This window comes from Pogona vitticeps, chromosome 4 (genome assembly GCF_051106095.1).
Source record: "Pogona vitticeps strain Pit_001003342236 chromosome 4, PviZW2.1, whole genome shotgun sequence".
Classification (NCBI taxonomy): Eukaryota; Metazoa; Chordata; class Lepidosauria; order Squamata; family Agamidae; genus Pogona; species Pogona vitticeps.
In genome coordinates, this window is record NC_135786.1 from 40827961 (window position 1) to 40842651 (window position 14691).

Genomic DNA, 14691 nt, shown 5'->3' on the forward strand with positions numbered 1-14691 from the left:
TGAAAAGCAGATACAATAAGTTCTCTTTAATATGGGCATACATACTCTATGAAATTCCCGTTGAGATACAATGTGAGAGCAATATATTAGTTTGCAGCTGCTTTCATATGCAAGATTACAAAATGCACTGCTGAGTTTCCTGCAAGGAGAAAATGCAAAAACCAACGGATGCAACTCACACAAGCCTTCTGGAAAAAAATGTCCTTTATTGCGTTGTACTGATCCTTTGTTAATGCCAATATTGTGGGCGTGTAGCTACAGCATAATAAGAGCAAACTTCCTCTTGCAAGATAGCTAGCTTGTAAAAGTGTAAAGCTTTATTCATTTGTCCTGATCTGGAAGAAGGGAAGCTGCTAGAGAGATCGTGTCTCTCTTCTGCAGGGGCAGAATAACTGTTGGAAAAGTACATCAGCAACGTGTAGGTGTAACAGAGACCCACGAACATGATGAACTCTATGACCTTTGAAGAACAAACAAAGAAAATTGTGGAAGTATTATTTAATGACTTAATCCAGGAGAAATCTCGAACGTGTTTTCGTGGCCTACAAGCCAAGTGTGAAGTTAGGTATCAAGGTCTGAGAGGTAAGAATGTTTGTGGGGAAATGTGTTACTTTCCTAATGAATAACTTTGGAGTCAGGAAATTCTGTTTGAATTTACATGGAAGTGGAAAAGCCTCTTTTATTCTATTAAAGTGTGAAGAGATTCATTATTAGGGCCTAAATCTAACTGCTGCTCAATCAAAGTAGGCTTATTGAATCAACTGCTGAACAGTAAGTCATACCTATGCAAACCCCATTAAGTAAATGGGTTTACAGGATATTGTCATGATATTATGAAGGCTCTGCCTCAGCTAGTGGGATACTGCTCAAAAGGTCATTGCATCTTGGGTCGCTGTCAAAAACTCACCACCCTTTAAATCAGGCTAATGTTAAGTGAAAGGTAGGGAAAAAACCCTAATGTTCCTCAATAATAGATAATGCTTTAGAGAATGACTGTCTCATCATGTATACACAGTGGTCTTTTGGATGTGGGTCAATGATAGAAATATACTAGTATATACGGTACTAGTTATTGGAAGCTACACATTAGATTAACCTCCTTGGTGTCTTCTGCCAGCAGTAAAAGTATGTATGCATGCCCTTATGTCAGCTTTAGATATAAGGAGGAACCTATTATTTTGGGATTCATATTCTAGAATGGTGAAGGCTGGACCAGAAAAAGCCAGCATTGGAGATATTACACAGCAGAAGGCATACTTGCATCTAATTGTTCTTTCTTTCTCTAAGCTACAGGAAATCCTTTTCTGGGGTGAGGATTTTTTTTAAAGAGGACAGACAGTTGTAGTCTATTTGGGAGTAAAGTACCTCCCATTAGCCTCTTGCCATTATATCAAACTTAGCTGTAACAATGAAGACAGTTTTTCTGGATGATTGTGACTTGAGCTGCAGTTTTTCTATTAGCTTGACATTCCATTTCTAACACACTGATTTTAGAAGGCTGCAGGAATATGATCTCATAGCTACTTGCTTGAAAACCTATGTGCCTTTGTCTGCATTTAATACCATTTTATTTTAGCCACGTTTTCATAGAATCATGAAGTTGGAAGGGGTTTATAAGATCACTGAGTCCAACCCCCTGCTTAATGCAGGAATACAAATCAAAGGATATCTACCAGGTAGTTGTTTAAATTTCTCTTGAATGCCTCCAGTGTTGGAGCACTCACCACCTCTGAAGGTAATTGGTTCCAATGCTGTACTGCTCTAACACTTAGGAAGTTTTTCCTCCTATTCAACCGAAATCTGGCTTCCTGTAACTTGAGCCCATTGTTGTGTGTCCTGCACTCTGGGTCGATTGGGAACAGGTCCTGCCACTCCTCTGTATGGCAGCCTTCCAAGCATTTGAAAAGTGTGGTATCTCCCAGCAGTCTTCTTTTCTCCAGGCTAAATATGCCAAGTTCTTTCAATCTTTCCTCATAGGGCTTGGTTTCCAGCCCCTAATCATCTTCTTTTTCCTCCTCTAAACTTGTTCCAATTTGTCAGCATCCTCCTTGAACTGTGGTGTCCAGAACAGGACACAGTACTCAAGATAAGGCCTAACAAGTGCCGAATAGAGGGGAACTAACACCTTGTGGGACTTGGAGACTATACTTCTATTTATGCAGCCTAAAATAACATTTGCCTTTTTTTGTAGCCACATCACACTTTTGGCTCATATTCAGCTTGTGATCGATGACAATTCCAAGATCCTTCTCGCTCGTAGTATTGCTGAGACAGGTAGCCCCCATGTTTTAACGGTGTGTTTGGTTTCATTTTCTTAGGTGTGGTACTTTGCATTTATCCCTGTTGAATTTCATTCTGTTTTCAGCCCAGTGCTCAAGCCTATCTAGATCATTTTGAATTTTGTTTCTGTCTTCTAGTCTAGGATTCCACCCAATTTTGTGTCATCTGCAAATTTGATTAGCGTTTCTTGCACCAACTTCTATCTACCATAATTGACACTCTAGCTCAGTTTCGTAGTTGCATGTCTGATTCTATGATTTTGGGATAGAAGATCTATACTGAGACATACACAGAACACATACTTATGTCATATTAGGGCTAGGATTTGAGTGAAAATGTATTTGCACAGAAATAAAAACTGCAACTCTTTGCTTTCATTGAAACTTCAGCTACCTCTGCAGGCACCTTTGACCCAGCTGCTATTGCCAAGACACTGCAACGCCTAGGAGATGAGTATAATGCAGAAGTAGAGGCAAAAGTACAAGGAATTCTTCAAGAGGAAAACATGGTAATGCACCCTCCCAGTCTCTAGTTTAGAAAACGTTCCTGTGTGTTAGGAAAAAATGCCCAAGGTAACCTACATGTAATAGTGGTGAAACAAAGATAGGCAACAATAGTTCATGTGTGACCAGAGGTAGTCAAACTACAAGAAAAAAAAAAGACATTTGCAGGAGCTATGGAGTAGACTACCCTGTTTCCCCAAAAATAAGACAACCTGAAAATAAGCCCTAGTATGAATTTTCAGGATGCTCATAATATAAGCGCTTACCCCAAAATAAGCCCCAGTTAAGTGAAAGTTGACCTTCCACCATTGTGCAGCAACCAGAAGATGACATGACTGCATTTGAATAAACATCCCCTGAAAATTATTATTATTATTTTTATTTTTTTGTTTATTTTATTTATATCCCGCCTATCTAGTCGGTTAAGACCACTCTAGGCGGCTGACAACATACACAATAGGGAAATATATAAAAACGATTTTTACATAATGGAAGACATTTCAACAAGATGGGAAAGACAATGGGGGAGAGGAGAAAGGGGAGATCAGGAATTGGCTGGGCGGAAGGCCTGCCGAAACATCCATGTTTTAAGTTGATTTTTAAAGATACTCAGCGAGGGAGCCGCGCAAATCTCAGGGGGTAGATTATTCCAGAGGCGAGGAGCCACCGCCGAGAAGGCCCGATTTCTTGTCTTTTCCTTCCGGGCCTCCCTCGGCGTTAGGCTCCTCAGCCTCACCTCCTGGCTCGCACGAGTGACATGAGTAGATCTTGGTGGGAGTAGGCATTCCGCCAAGTATTGAGGCCCTAAACCGTTTAGGGCTTTATACGTGAGCATCAACACTTTGAAGTCGATACGGAACCGGATGGGCAGCCAATGCAATGCGGCCAGGGTGGGTGAGATGTTGGTATTTTTTCACTCCACTGAGAAGTCTGGCCGCTGCATTCTGCACCACCGCAACAGCCTCAAAAGCAGCCCCATGTAGAGCGCTTTACAGTGGTCTAATCTTGAGATTGCGAGTGCATGTACCAAGGTAGTGAGCGCCCCATAGATAGGACCGCAGCTGGGCTATCCGCCTAAGATGAAAAAAGGCGGAATGGACCACCAACGCCACCTGAGTTTCCATAGTGAGCGCCGGGTCCAGATGGATCCACAAGCTGCGGACCCCATCCTTAACGGGAAGAGTCACCCCCCAAAAAAGTGAGGGAGTTTCCCAGGCCCCCAACTGTGGGGGCGCCCACCCTCAGTACCTCTGTCTTGTCCAGGTTAAGCCTCAGCCCGTTCTCCTGCATCCATTGCAGTACAGTCCCCAGGCAGCGCTGAAGGGACAGAACGGCATCTCCTGCGGTAGGTGGAAAAGAGATGTAGAGCTGAGTGTCATCAGCGTACTGATGACACAGGGCTCCACACCCCCTGATGACCCCACCCAGTGGCCTCATGTAGATGTTGAACAGCATTGGGGAGATAATTGACCCCTGTGGAACACCACAATGGAAACTCCACGGGACTGAAACACTCTCCCCAAGCTGTACTCTCTGGGGGCCGTCCTCTAAAAAGGAACCAAGCCAGGCCAGTGCCTGGCCACCAATTCCCAGCTCAGAGAGCCTCCCCAGGAGGATACTATGGTCAATGGTATCAAAGGCTGCTGAGATGTCGAGGAGGACCAGCAGAGACACTTTGCCCCTGTCAGCCTCCCTCAATAGGTCATCACACAGGGCGACCAATGCCATTTCTGTACCATGGCGCGGCCTGAAGCCTGACTGAAATGGATCCAGGGCATCTGTTTCATCCAGGTGCGTCTGGAGCTGGTCGGCCACCACTCTCTCAACCACCTTGCTTAGGAAAGAAACATTGGCGACAGGCCTATACAGTAATTGCCAATTTCGTCCACCACCAAACTGGGTTTCTTCCTAATGGGCCTAATGAGTGTCTCCTTGAGGGCAGATGGAAATCTGCCCTCAAGGAAAGACCCATTAATTATTACAGTGGCCCATTCCGTTGTTGTAGGCCTGGCTGCTTTGATTAGCCAGGCCGGGCAAGGGGCAAGGGAGGAGGTGGTGGCACGACAGCGATCAAGCGCCCTGGCCACAGAATCAGGCGTGACAGGCTGAAAGGAATCAAAAATTACCGGGCAAGATGGAGCGCTGAACATCTCTGCTCGACTCACTGTGTTCAAAAAGGAGAGAGGTCCTTTTTTGGATAAAATAAGCCCTAATGCGTTTTTTGGAGCAAAAATTAATATAAGACCCTGTCATATTTTTGGGGAAACATGGTATGTGTCTAGTCACACTGGCCATGTGACCACAGAAACTGTGTACAAACAAAACGCTAGCTCTATGGCTTGGAAACAAGGATGAGCACCACCCCCTAGAGTTGGACATGACTGGACAAATTGTCAAGGGGAACCTTTACCTTTACCTTATGGACCTTAAACATATGGCTTAGATTGCTGAATATGAAAAGGAGAGAGTACAGCAAGTAGGAAGTGACAGTATGGACACTCTTTCTGCAAGGGGTCTGTATGAGTCTTCAGTAGATTCTTCCCCTGGTACAGGAGGGATCTAGCATTCTAGAACAATATTTCCAGGCTACAAACTACTGTGTAAAACATATTTTACCTGAGGTGACCTACTCTATCCTGAACGTTGTGGTAATATTTCAGGAGCTGTGACTATGAAAAGTAATGTTGGTTCACAAAATTAAAAAAAATATTGACTTATGGACCAATTGATAAGGACATTTATATTGAAAATGTTCAGTGCACTGCAGCTGTTTCCCCACTGTGCTGGCTGGCTCTTTTCTCTTGCATCAGACTGTCTGTTTTAGAAACCTCCACTCTGCATTCACAGCTGAAGAAATTCAGAGAAACAATAGAGCAGCTGAGTCGTAATTCTGGGCTGGAGTATGAACGAAGCTTCCTGGCTGTTGCTGTGAAATTGTTCAAGTGCCTCGCACGGAGTGCTCCTGCTGTAGTGGAACCAGACTTACTCATACAGACAATCAATGGAAATCCTGAAGTGAGAGGCTATATTGAAAGGCAAGGTGGTTGGGTAAGTTAAGTTAATGTTCACCTAATGGCTTGGGACCTGGGCAGATTGTTCAAAGGCCACCTTCCAATAGCATGTGCAATGAAACTGCAAAGAAATTGTTTTTTCCCCATTACTTAGACTGACGTTAGACAACACGTGGCCCTCCAGACATTGTAACACTAAAATTCCCATTAGGTCTAGCTAGCCTAGCCAATGATAAAGAATGACAAGAGTTGTAGTCCAACAGGAGCAGGAAACCCAAAAGTTGCCCACTCGTAACTTAGACTTTGCAATATGCTTTATTTTAAATATCTGTGATTGTGGTTGAAATATTTTTAAGACAAACCATGATCCTGATGGGTGAACAGATGGAACCAAGTTCTAGAGTAATTGGTGGGTGGAACTGACTAGTCTTTTTGGCAAGGAGATAAAGCGAGCTGTGTGCAGAGGCTGCATCTTTGATCAATGGAAAAGTTCAGATTGTCCATTTTTGGCCCGATGTCCACCTTGGGATGCAGTTGAGTGCAACCCCCTGGTGGCTTTTCCTTCTCAGATTGATAGATGGGGACTCCCAGTAGATTTCATTATCAGTGCCATAAGAGTTTTGATAGATGACTTTGGGATTGGTTTATTTACGTTTGTCCTTTTCTTCTAATGTTTCTAATAGCTTCCTTTCTTTAATCTTAGGAGAACTTGGGAAACAGAGAAGGCCAGCACAATTCCTGATATGTCACCTGCAATACATGGAGAATTTATGTACTTTGCTGCTTCAGCGAAAATGGGGTTTCTACAGCAGGGTTGAGCAGAGGCTGAAAGGCAATAAAAACAAAAATTAAACAAACAAAAGACAACTGCATGGGAGAATTATGTTGCCAGTACTCTGGGATGGTGCAGATTGGGATGAGGAGAAGATCGATGGTGATCTACTGTTAGATCTATCAGACATGAGCAGTAGCTTGGTAAAGATTTCTAATTTCTGATTATCAGGGTTCCAGGGTGGCATAGTTTAAATTTAAATTGTTTAAACTCTGTTGTATTTAAACTGATTTGCCCTTCTCTTCCCCCCTAAAAAAAAAAATCCAACTCATTTGGCTAATTCAGCTTGTTCTTGTTGATCTCTGTTGGCTGGAGAACTCAGTAAGCTGGGGAACTAGGTGGCAGAGCCAGCTTCTGGGAGCTCACCATATCCAGTAGGCCAAAAGTTCCCTGGCCCTGATATGCATGAATGAGTCAACTGAGTGTATTTTTTTTACTAAATGTATTATTTTAAGAATGATTGGTCCCATCTAGATGCCTTCAATACAGCTTCATTTACTCAGGTTTGCTCACTATATTCATACCTGATAGTCTGACAAATGAATTGTTCACAAGTGCTTTTCCTCTTCCTTCTTCTGTCTTTTAATACATAAAACCTTTTCAGGAAGGGATGATAGATTAACTAATTACTTGATAAACAGTAGTAGAAACTGTCAATCTGGAAGTTCTTGAAGTCAAAAGGAACTGGCACATCCAATACATCTAATTTTGAAGGGGAAACTACAATCTCAGGGTGTAAGGAAAAAAAATTCCCTTTATTTCAATTTAAATTTGCCCAACAATTTATAGCGTTCTTCAGCAGCGTGGATGTTGGATCTTTTATTTGATCTATACACAGCTCCATTAGATTAGTTGTATCAAATAGATATTTATTTTCTTACATCCTGAGATCTAAAGACAAGGAAGCTATCAACTAACGGTAAACTTGCCTTTTTGTTTACTCAACAGGTCACGATAAAAGTAGTTATGAGAATAACTAGGATCAACCAGCGCAGAAAGGCCCATGGAATGAGATGCCAATTTCTAATGTGTCTAATGAGAAGTGAAAAAGAGAGTCTCATATATCAAATTGTTCTTAGACATTTTATGAGGGGAAAAGGTTAGAAACTCAAGCTAAACAAATTCTTAGTAATAATAGATATACTGTAGTATCTTATGATCAGAACTGAGTATACTGTATAAGTGAGCTTCTTGCTCTCCTTTGTAGTATTTACAGACATATACCTGTACACCCAATCTATTTCAATGTGATTTAAATACTGCCATTTGTTTATATATAGGAGTTAATTAAACCATTAAGTACTACAGAGTGTGGGGTCCTTGTGATGCTCTGTACCAACATTAAATTCCTTGTAACTTTAAATCAGAAATATATAGAATGCACATCTTAAAAACTGTAAAGGTCATTTTGTTATGATTCAAAATGACTGGACTATTAAGGCAAACATTCAAATATGTACACAGCAGCTTACAACACATGCCTTGCTCTAGGTAGGAACTGGTACAATTCACTGCAAATAGGACTAGGAGTCTGATCTGCACTGTGCCTTCTGGGTGAAGGACCAAACCAACATCACCTAGAGTTGTGTGGCTGAGGGAGTTACATATTCTGCCATCTGTGCAGCCTTGAGCAATCCGTGTGGTCTCAGTGTGTTATTCAGAAGGAGGCAGGTCACCATAAGTCCAAGTGGACTTGTCTGAACACCATAATTTTAATCTAGGTGGGCATAGTTTTAGCAAAGAGCTCCCAAAAAGGACCACACAAATACATTGCTGTTTTTCTCCCCCTACCCAGTAGAAAAAGATAGGGAGGAGAGATCCAGAGCAAACCAGTCTTTTCCATATACTGCAGGTCATGAGTTACCATTCAAACACCAAAGAAAACTGTCATTTGTATGTTAAGTGTGATCCTTTTGATAAAGAAAAAAGTGGTTTTCTCCTTCCCTACCCTAATCAGCTGATAGAGTATTTTTTTAAATTGTCTTCTCTCTCTTTTCACTTCATGGTATTCATTTTCATTTTTTTATATTTATACCCTGTCTTTCTTCCCAAAAGGATGCAAAGTGGCTTACAATAATTAAAACAGTCAATATTAAAAGCTAAAAAATAATAAATTGTTTTAATATTAAATAGCAATTACTCCACTTTCATACTAAAAACTGATACATAAAAACAGTTTAAAACTATTTAATCAGCTCCGGTTAACAATCCGGCCCTAGCATTTTGGACCCACTGAAGTTTCTGAACATTTTCCAAAGGCAGCTCCATATAGAAAACATTAAGTAACCCAAACTGAGGATGTGAATATGGCTGGTATAACGGTCAAAGCACAAATAAAATATTAATTTCAAAACAAGATAACTTGGATTCTATGTGAAGTTAGCTACTGAATATTCTAATGATAGACAACACTTCTTACATTTCCTTAACGTTATGATGGCAGGTGGAATTGGATGGGAGAGACACACTTGCATTAGATGTGGAATAGACTGGGAAAGCTGTAGTAGCTTCAGCTGAAGAGAAGTTAGTAGAAGAGGTAGTGGTTTTCAAGTTCTTGTGTTTTTCAGGAGCTGTATGTAACAATGAAAAATGTTAGTTTTACTGCCCCTTGCACATCAGCAGGCAAAAGAATGGGGGAGGCAGTACATTTTTACATATGTCTGGCAATTTTGAATGGGAGGCTCAAGCTGCAAAATAATTACTGGCAGCTTAAGTAGTAAAGAATATTTGTGGGTATTTATAGGAACTTACTTACCTTTACGGACATGGTGGCTCTGCGGGTTAAACCGCAGAAGCCTCTGTGCTGCAAGGTCAGAAGACCAGCAGTCGTAAGATCAAATTCATGCAACGGAATGAGCTCCCGTCGCTTGTCCCAGCTCCTGCCAACCTAGCAGTTCGAAAGCATGTAAAAATGCAAGTAGACAAATAGGTACCACCTAGGTGGGAAGGTAACGGTGTTCCATGTCTAGTCCCGCTGGCCACGTGACCACGGAAACTGTCTATGGACAAACGCTGGCTCTACAGCTTGGAGACAGGGTTGAGCACCGTGCCCTAGAGTCGGACATGACTGGACTAAATGTCAAGGGGAACCTTTACCTTTACCTAACTTACCGTTACTTTACTCTGTAAAATGTGAAGGACAGTGAGAATGCAGACTGCACATGGCTCTCAGGGTCCAAATATGGCTTTCTAGCATCCCAGCCTCTGCACACCATAAATACTTTTGTTTTTAAACATTTTGTTCAAAATGTTCCCTTGCACCTCTAAGGGATGTGACAGCAAAAATTACAATATTTTAGCCCCCCCCCCCATCATCCTGGGATCCCTTCTCCGGATATGTAAAGCTTATTGTCAGTAGAGGATGCTGGGGGACTAATTCAGCAGAAAAGAAATGTAAATACTGTATACCGGGTATATATTATTGTGCTCTGAGGTCATAAGGCACAGGTGAATTATCCTACCCAAGCTCCTAACTATTCTCAAGATAATTACTAGCCACCTAAGTGTTAAAATGGTGTGGATCAGTTCTCAGGGTTTTTTGGTCTCCCTGATGTAGCATGACTGGTGCTTGTTCAGCAAGAAATAATTGGTTACAACCAAACCTGGCAACAGGATTGTTTTTCATTTGCATCATGACAATGAAGTCAGTAGTTTACCTTTATTAACCTCCAGTTGCATTGCAGTCATTACATCTCTGTAGGGTCGGTCGATTCCACACCAATACATTCCTGAATCATTAGTCATCAGTTGCTTCATGATGACCAAAAAAGTTCCTCTCCTGCCGTCATTGAGTATCAATCTGCTTTTGTAGTTCCACTTTACAAACTTCTTTGTGTCTCCTAAAATATCACAAGTCATTTCGGAACTTCCCTTACACCAGTACTTTTTGCTAAACTTGTAGTTTCTTATATCATAGAGGCAGGTTACAGTTATGGTTGCACCTTCTGTGGCAATCTTTTTATTACTGCAAAGAACTGCTGTGAAACCATCTGTTGGGGGAAAATGTTGTCAGAAGCTCATATAATGTTAACATCATACTATACAAGTCAATCTTTATTATCTTCTGAATGCTGAAACTCATGTTAGCCCTCCTATATCACAGAATCATAGACTAATGGAGTTGGAAAAGGCCTATAAGGCCATCGGGTCCAACCCCCTGTTCAATGCAGGAATCCATACCAAAGGGTATTTGGCAGATAGCTGTCTAATTTTCTCTTGAATACCTCCAGAGCTGAAGCACTCACTACTCCCCGAGGTAACTGGTTCCGTTGTTGTACTCTAACATTTAAGATGTTTTTCCTGATATTCGAATGAAATCCGGCTTCTTGAAACTTGAGCCCATTATTACACGTCCTGTAATCTGAAATGATTGAGAACGGATCCTGCCCCTCCTCTGTATGACAGCCTGTCATGTATTTGAAAAGTGCTATCAAATCTCCCCTCAGCCTTCTTTTCTCAAGGCTAAACATGCCCACTTCTTTCAGTCTTTCCTCATAGGGCTTGGTTTCCAGTCCCCTGATCATCCTTGTTGCCCTCCTCTGAACTTTTTCCGGCTTGCTAATATTTTTTTAATACAGTGGTGCCCCGTATAGCGACGATTAATCCATTCCAGATTAATCGTCGCTATGAGGAAACATCGCTAAACATCGCTAAACATCGCTAAACTTTGTTTAATGCGTTCCTATGGGGCCCAAACTCACCGTTCAGTGAAGTTCCTCCATAGCGCCACCATTTTTGGGCCCTCGGTAAGTGAGGGCAGGGTGCGAAAATGGTTGCGGCGGCCATTTTGGAACTGCCGATCAGCTGTTTTAGAAACATCGTAATGTGAAGATCGGTAAGCGAAACGCTTACCGATCATCGTAATGCGATGTTTTACCCATTAAAACATCGCAATGCGATCGCATTAGCGATCTAAAAAATAGATCGCTATGCGGATTCGTCATTAAATGGTGCGCTTGTTATGCGAGGCACCACTGTATTAAATCTTATTTCAAGTGTCAACTGCTCTTTGTGTTCTGAAAGAAAAAGAAAAAGAAACAGTTGTGTAGTCCCTGTGTATAATTAAAAATGCATGGGTGATATCTTCATGATATTATCATTCAGAAATGCAATATTTTCAGAGGGTTTTCTTTTTCTTTTTTCTTTTCTTTTCTTTTTTGGAAAGCAGCCAGCAAGTTAGAAGTGCCATGTTCCATACTTTAAAAAGAATAGCCCTTTAATTGAAATATATATTGGTACAAGACAAATATACTGGTAAAAGTAAAACAAATAAATAAATGTAAGCAGGGAAGGAGAGCAGGACTTTGAAGGTGCCGTCCACATATAATATTTGGGCAAGGACTAAGCAGGGATGCATCTCACATGGCCATGGTCTCTCTAGCATGGCAACATGGATTACAACTTTGTCTAAATGTCCTTCGATGCCTATGAAATTGCATATACAAATGTTATGCAGGCTTGTACCCTATTTTCTGACAATGCATGAATGTCCCCTATTCTGGCATTTATTTTCTTGACTTGATGATAAAATCCTCCCTCCTGCTACTTTAACCTATTTAAGCTTTCTAACTCAAGATACTCTAAAGAGCAGAAGTGTGAAAATAGATAGCAGTTTTGAGCCTTCACATTTCATCATGATTCCTAATGCATTCACATTATTTTAAGGTAACCTGTAGTGCATTCCTAAGGGTGAATTCAGGGAAATCCAGGCTACAGTTCTGAGTAAGCTTTCTTAGAACTGCATCATTAATCCCTATGGCCTAGGAAATGTGCTTATGCTGATGCCTATGGTATCATAGGGATTCATTTGAAAGAATATTGTCCCAGACCAAGAGGTAATAGTGATGCACAGCAGATCCATGACTACAATTGCAGACTGTCCTATTAAGGATTCTTGTAATCTTAGACCAGGGACTAGGAGCAAGCAGCCATCAATGTATTGTTGGTTGCAACTCCAAGAACTCCTGGTTAGGGCTGATAGGAGGTATACTACAACATCTTCAAGAGGCTGCACTTTGCCATCACTGTCTTAGTTTATGGAACATTCTTCCATAATTTTGTTCAGTGTATCAAATATGCAAAATTACAGATAAGAAGACATACTTCAGAAAGTTGTTCGATAGCATTTTTCTCACCTGTGCTAAAAAAGATCCAAAGAGTAAAGTAGATTTTCATCTTGTATGTTGGCACTAATTCTTATGTCTTCTGAATTGTTGGGTTAGAGATGTTATATCTTCTGCTGGTCACCTAAGGTCTTCCTCTAGCCAGATATTACTATTTCTGAAAATTCACAGTAATATTACCCACAGAAACAACAGTATGTCACAGAATGGCTGCCTAATTATTTGAAACACCAATGATCATAAGAGCAGGCTCTTGCAGATGACCACAACATCCTGGCAAGAGCAGCAGAACTTCCTTTGAGACCATGTCACCAGACGCTTGTGCAGTGTTAAGATCAACCATAGGCTGCAATTCTGTACCTGCTTATCAAAATGCAAATGAATAGGATTGCTTGCACATGAAATGAAAGATTAGTATTGTAATACATACATAGAGTTATTTTACAAAATGGCATTCAAAAATAGAGATTTAAGATAGGGAAGAAAATTGGACTTTCCTGCTGTGGTGTTACATGAATTGTACAGGCTTCGATTTTATTTCTGGGTGCAATCCAAGGTACTGCTTTCTGCCTAAGTAACAGACTGTGATGGGGTGAACGTGCCAGGTAGCCGGCACACTCATGGCAAGTTGTTGAGCCCCTTTAAGATGGCTAAGAGGTGGCTCAGCTGGGGAAAGAGAGAGCGCAGCCAGGGGAAAAAGGAGGAAAGACAGCTGGAGAAGATCAACAAAGGACACCTGCCTGAGGCAGACAGAAATGGACTACGAGATTCATATGCCCAACCATTGCCACCCACTCCAACTTTTTTCATGTCAACCCTGCTGGAGGAGTGGAAGGACTGGAAAAACATTTTTGGGGGATGGAGAGGATGCTGCACTGGGTGAAAACATGGCTATGCTTCCACATTCGATGCAGCCTGGGATTAAGCTGCTTATAGTTTCATCTTCTTTGCTCACCTACCATGTTTGTTAGAAGCCTTGCTCTGTGGTTTCATTGACTGGGACTTGTGATAGTGGCACTAAGATTATGGAACTTCTTTCTTTGGAACATCTAGTTGGCTCCATTTCATTCAATCTTCAATTTTACCCTTTCAGTTCTCTTGACATTGTGGTTTCTGGTGTATTGCTCCAGTTTCTTTTAGTTTTTTGTGTTTAAACTATTTAAATTATACATTATTGCCATGATTTTACTGTATATTTTCCTTTAAAACTTTAAGACCTTTGAGGGCCTTGTTATCATGTTACCATTACATCATTTAAAAATTAGTTATAATTCAAATATAGACTATTAAGATTTTTTTAAAATGTTAATCACAGTTTTAAAAATCATTGAAATTTATTGAAAATGGCAACATTAAATAACAATGTATAAAATGTTATTGTTTTGGTAGGAAATCACTCTAGAATAGGCCTATTGATTTGACGAGTCAATTTCTCCATAAGTTCCATTTATTCAAATAGGACTAATCTAGTTATTATTTACTTTCCTAAAGTACCGTAAGTTGCAACTAGAGTAAGCTGATATGAATAAATGGAATTTATGGAGTAGTTGACTCACCAAATTTCCACTGATTCAGTGGGCCTTCTCTGGTGTGACTTACTTTACTAAGTAATAGGGTTTCAGCCATTACTTGTTACTTTTTAAAAAGTTAATGTTGTTGATCATTAAGGGTCAAAATAACACATTTTGAATTGTTGTTGAAATATGCCCTAAGATTAAAGATGTACCAATGAGAAGTGTACCAACTCAATCAAGTCACATTTAGATCATATTCCCAAAACAAATCAGGGACAAAACATGGGATAGGATGAAACATTTCATTTAATTGGCAAATGGTTGCTGTTCCTATCACCTCTGTAGTCCATGTTTCTGACCTGAACAAAGACATAGAAGTCCAGATAACAAAGCTGACACGTTTGGTCTTCTTCTCAGCTTCATCACTGC

At 40.8% G+C, this 14691-nt stretch overlaps 2 protein-coding genes across 4 annotated transcripts; one reads left to right on the plus strand and one right to left on the minus strand.

Annotated features, from left to right (window-relative positions):
- Positions 1–37: 37 nt before the first annotated feature.
- On the plus strand, positions 38–7951 carry BCL2L15 (BCL2 like 15). The gene is made up of 5 exons (XM_020780591.3): positions 38–582; positions 2670–2788; positions 5631–5831; positions 6498–6769; positions 7575–7951. Exons 1-4 carry the CDS (start codon positions 444–446, stop codon positions 6534–6536), a joined length of 498 nt encoding a protein of 165 aa, XP_020636250.3. The 5' UTR covers positions 38–443; the 3' UTR covers positions 6537–6769; positions 7575–7951.
- Positions 6491–12963, minus strand: LOC110072336 (CMRF35-like molecule 5). 3 transcript variants are annotated; one of them, XM_020780588.3, is made up of 4 exons: positions 12761–12921; positions 10283–10615; positions 9046–9196; positions 6491–6619 (listed from the first exon to the last, which is right to left on the minus strand). In XM_020780588.3, the coding sequence occupies exons 1-4, from the start codon at positions 12798–12800 to the stop codon at positions 6598–6600; spliced, it is 546 nt and encodes a 181-aa protein (XP_020636247.3). In that variant the 5' UTR covers positions 12801–12921; the 3' UTR covers positions 6491–6597. The 3 variants fall into 3 exon arrangements, with proteins under 3 accessions (XP_020636247.3, XP_020636245.3, XP_020636249.3); XM_020780586.3 differs by lacking the exon at positions 6491–6619 and adding an exon at positions 7340–7658 and having other exon boundaries at positions 12761–12963; XM_020780590.3 differs by lacking the exon at positions 6491–6619 and adding an exon at positions 7340–7658 and having other exon boundaries at positions 10283–10465.
- Between the last annotated feature and the right edge of the window lie 1728 nt (positions 12964–14691).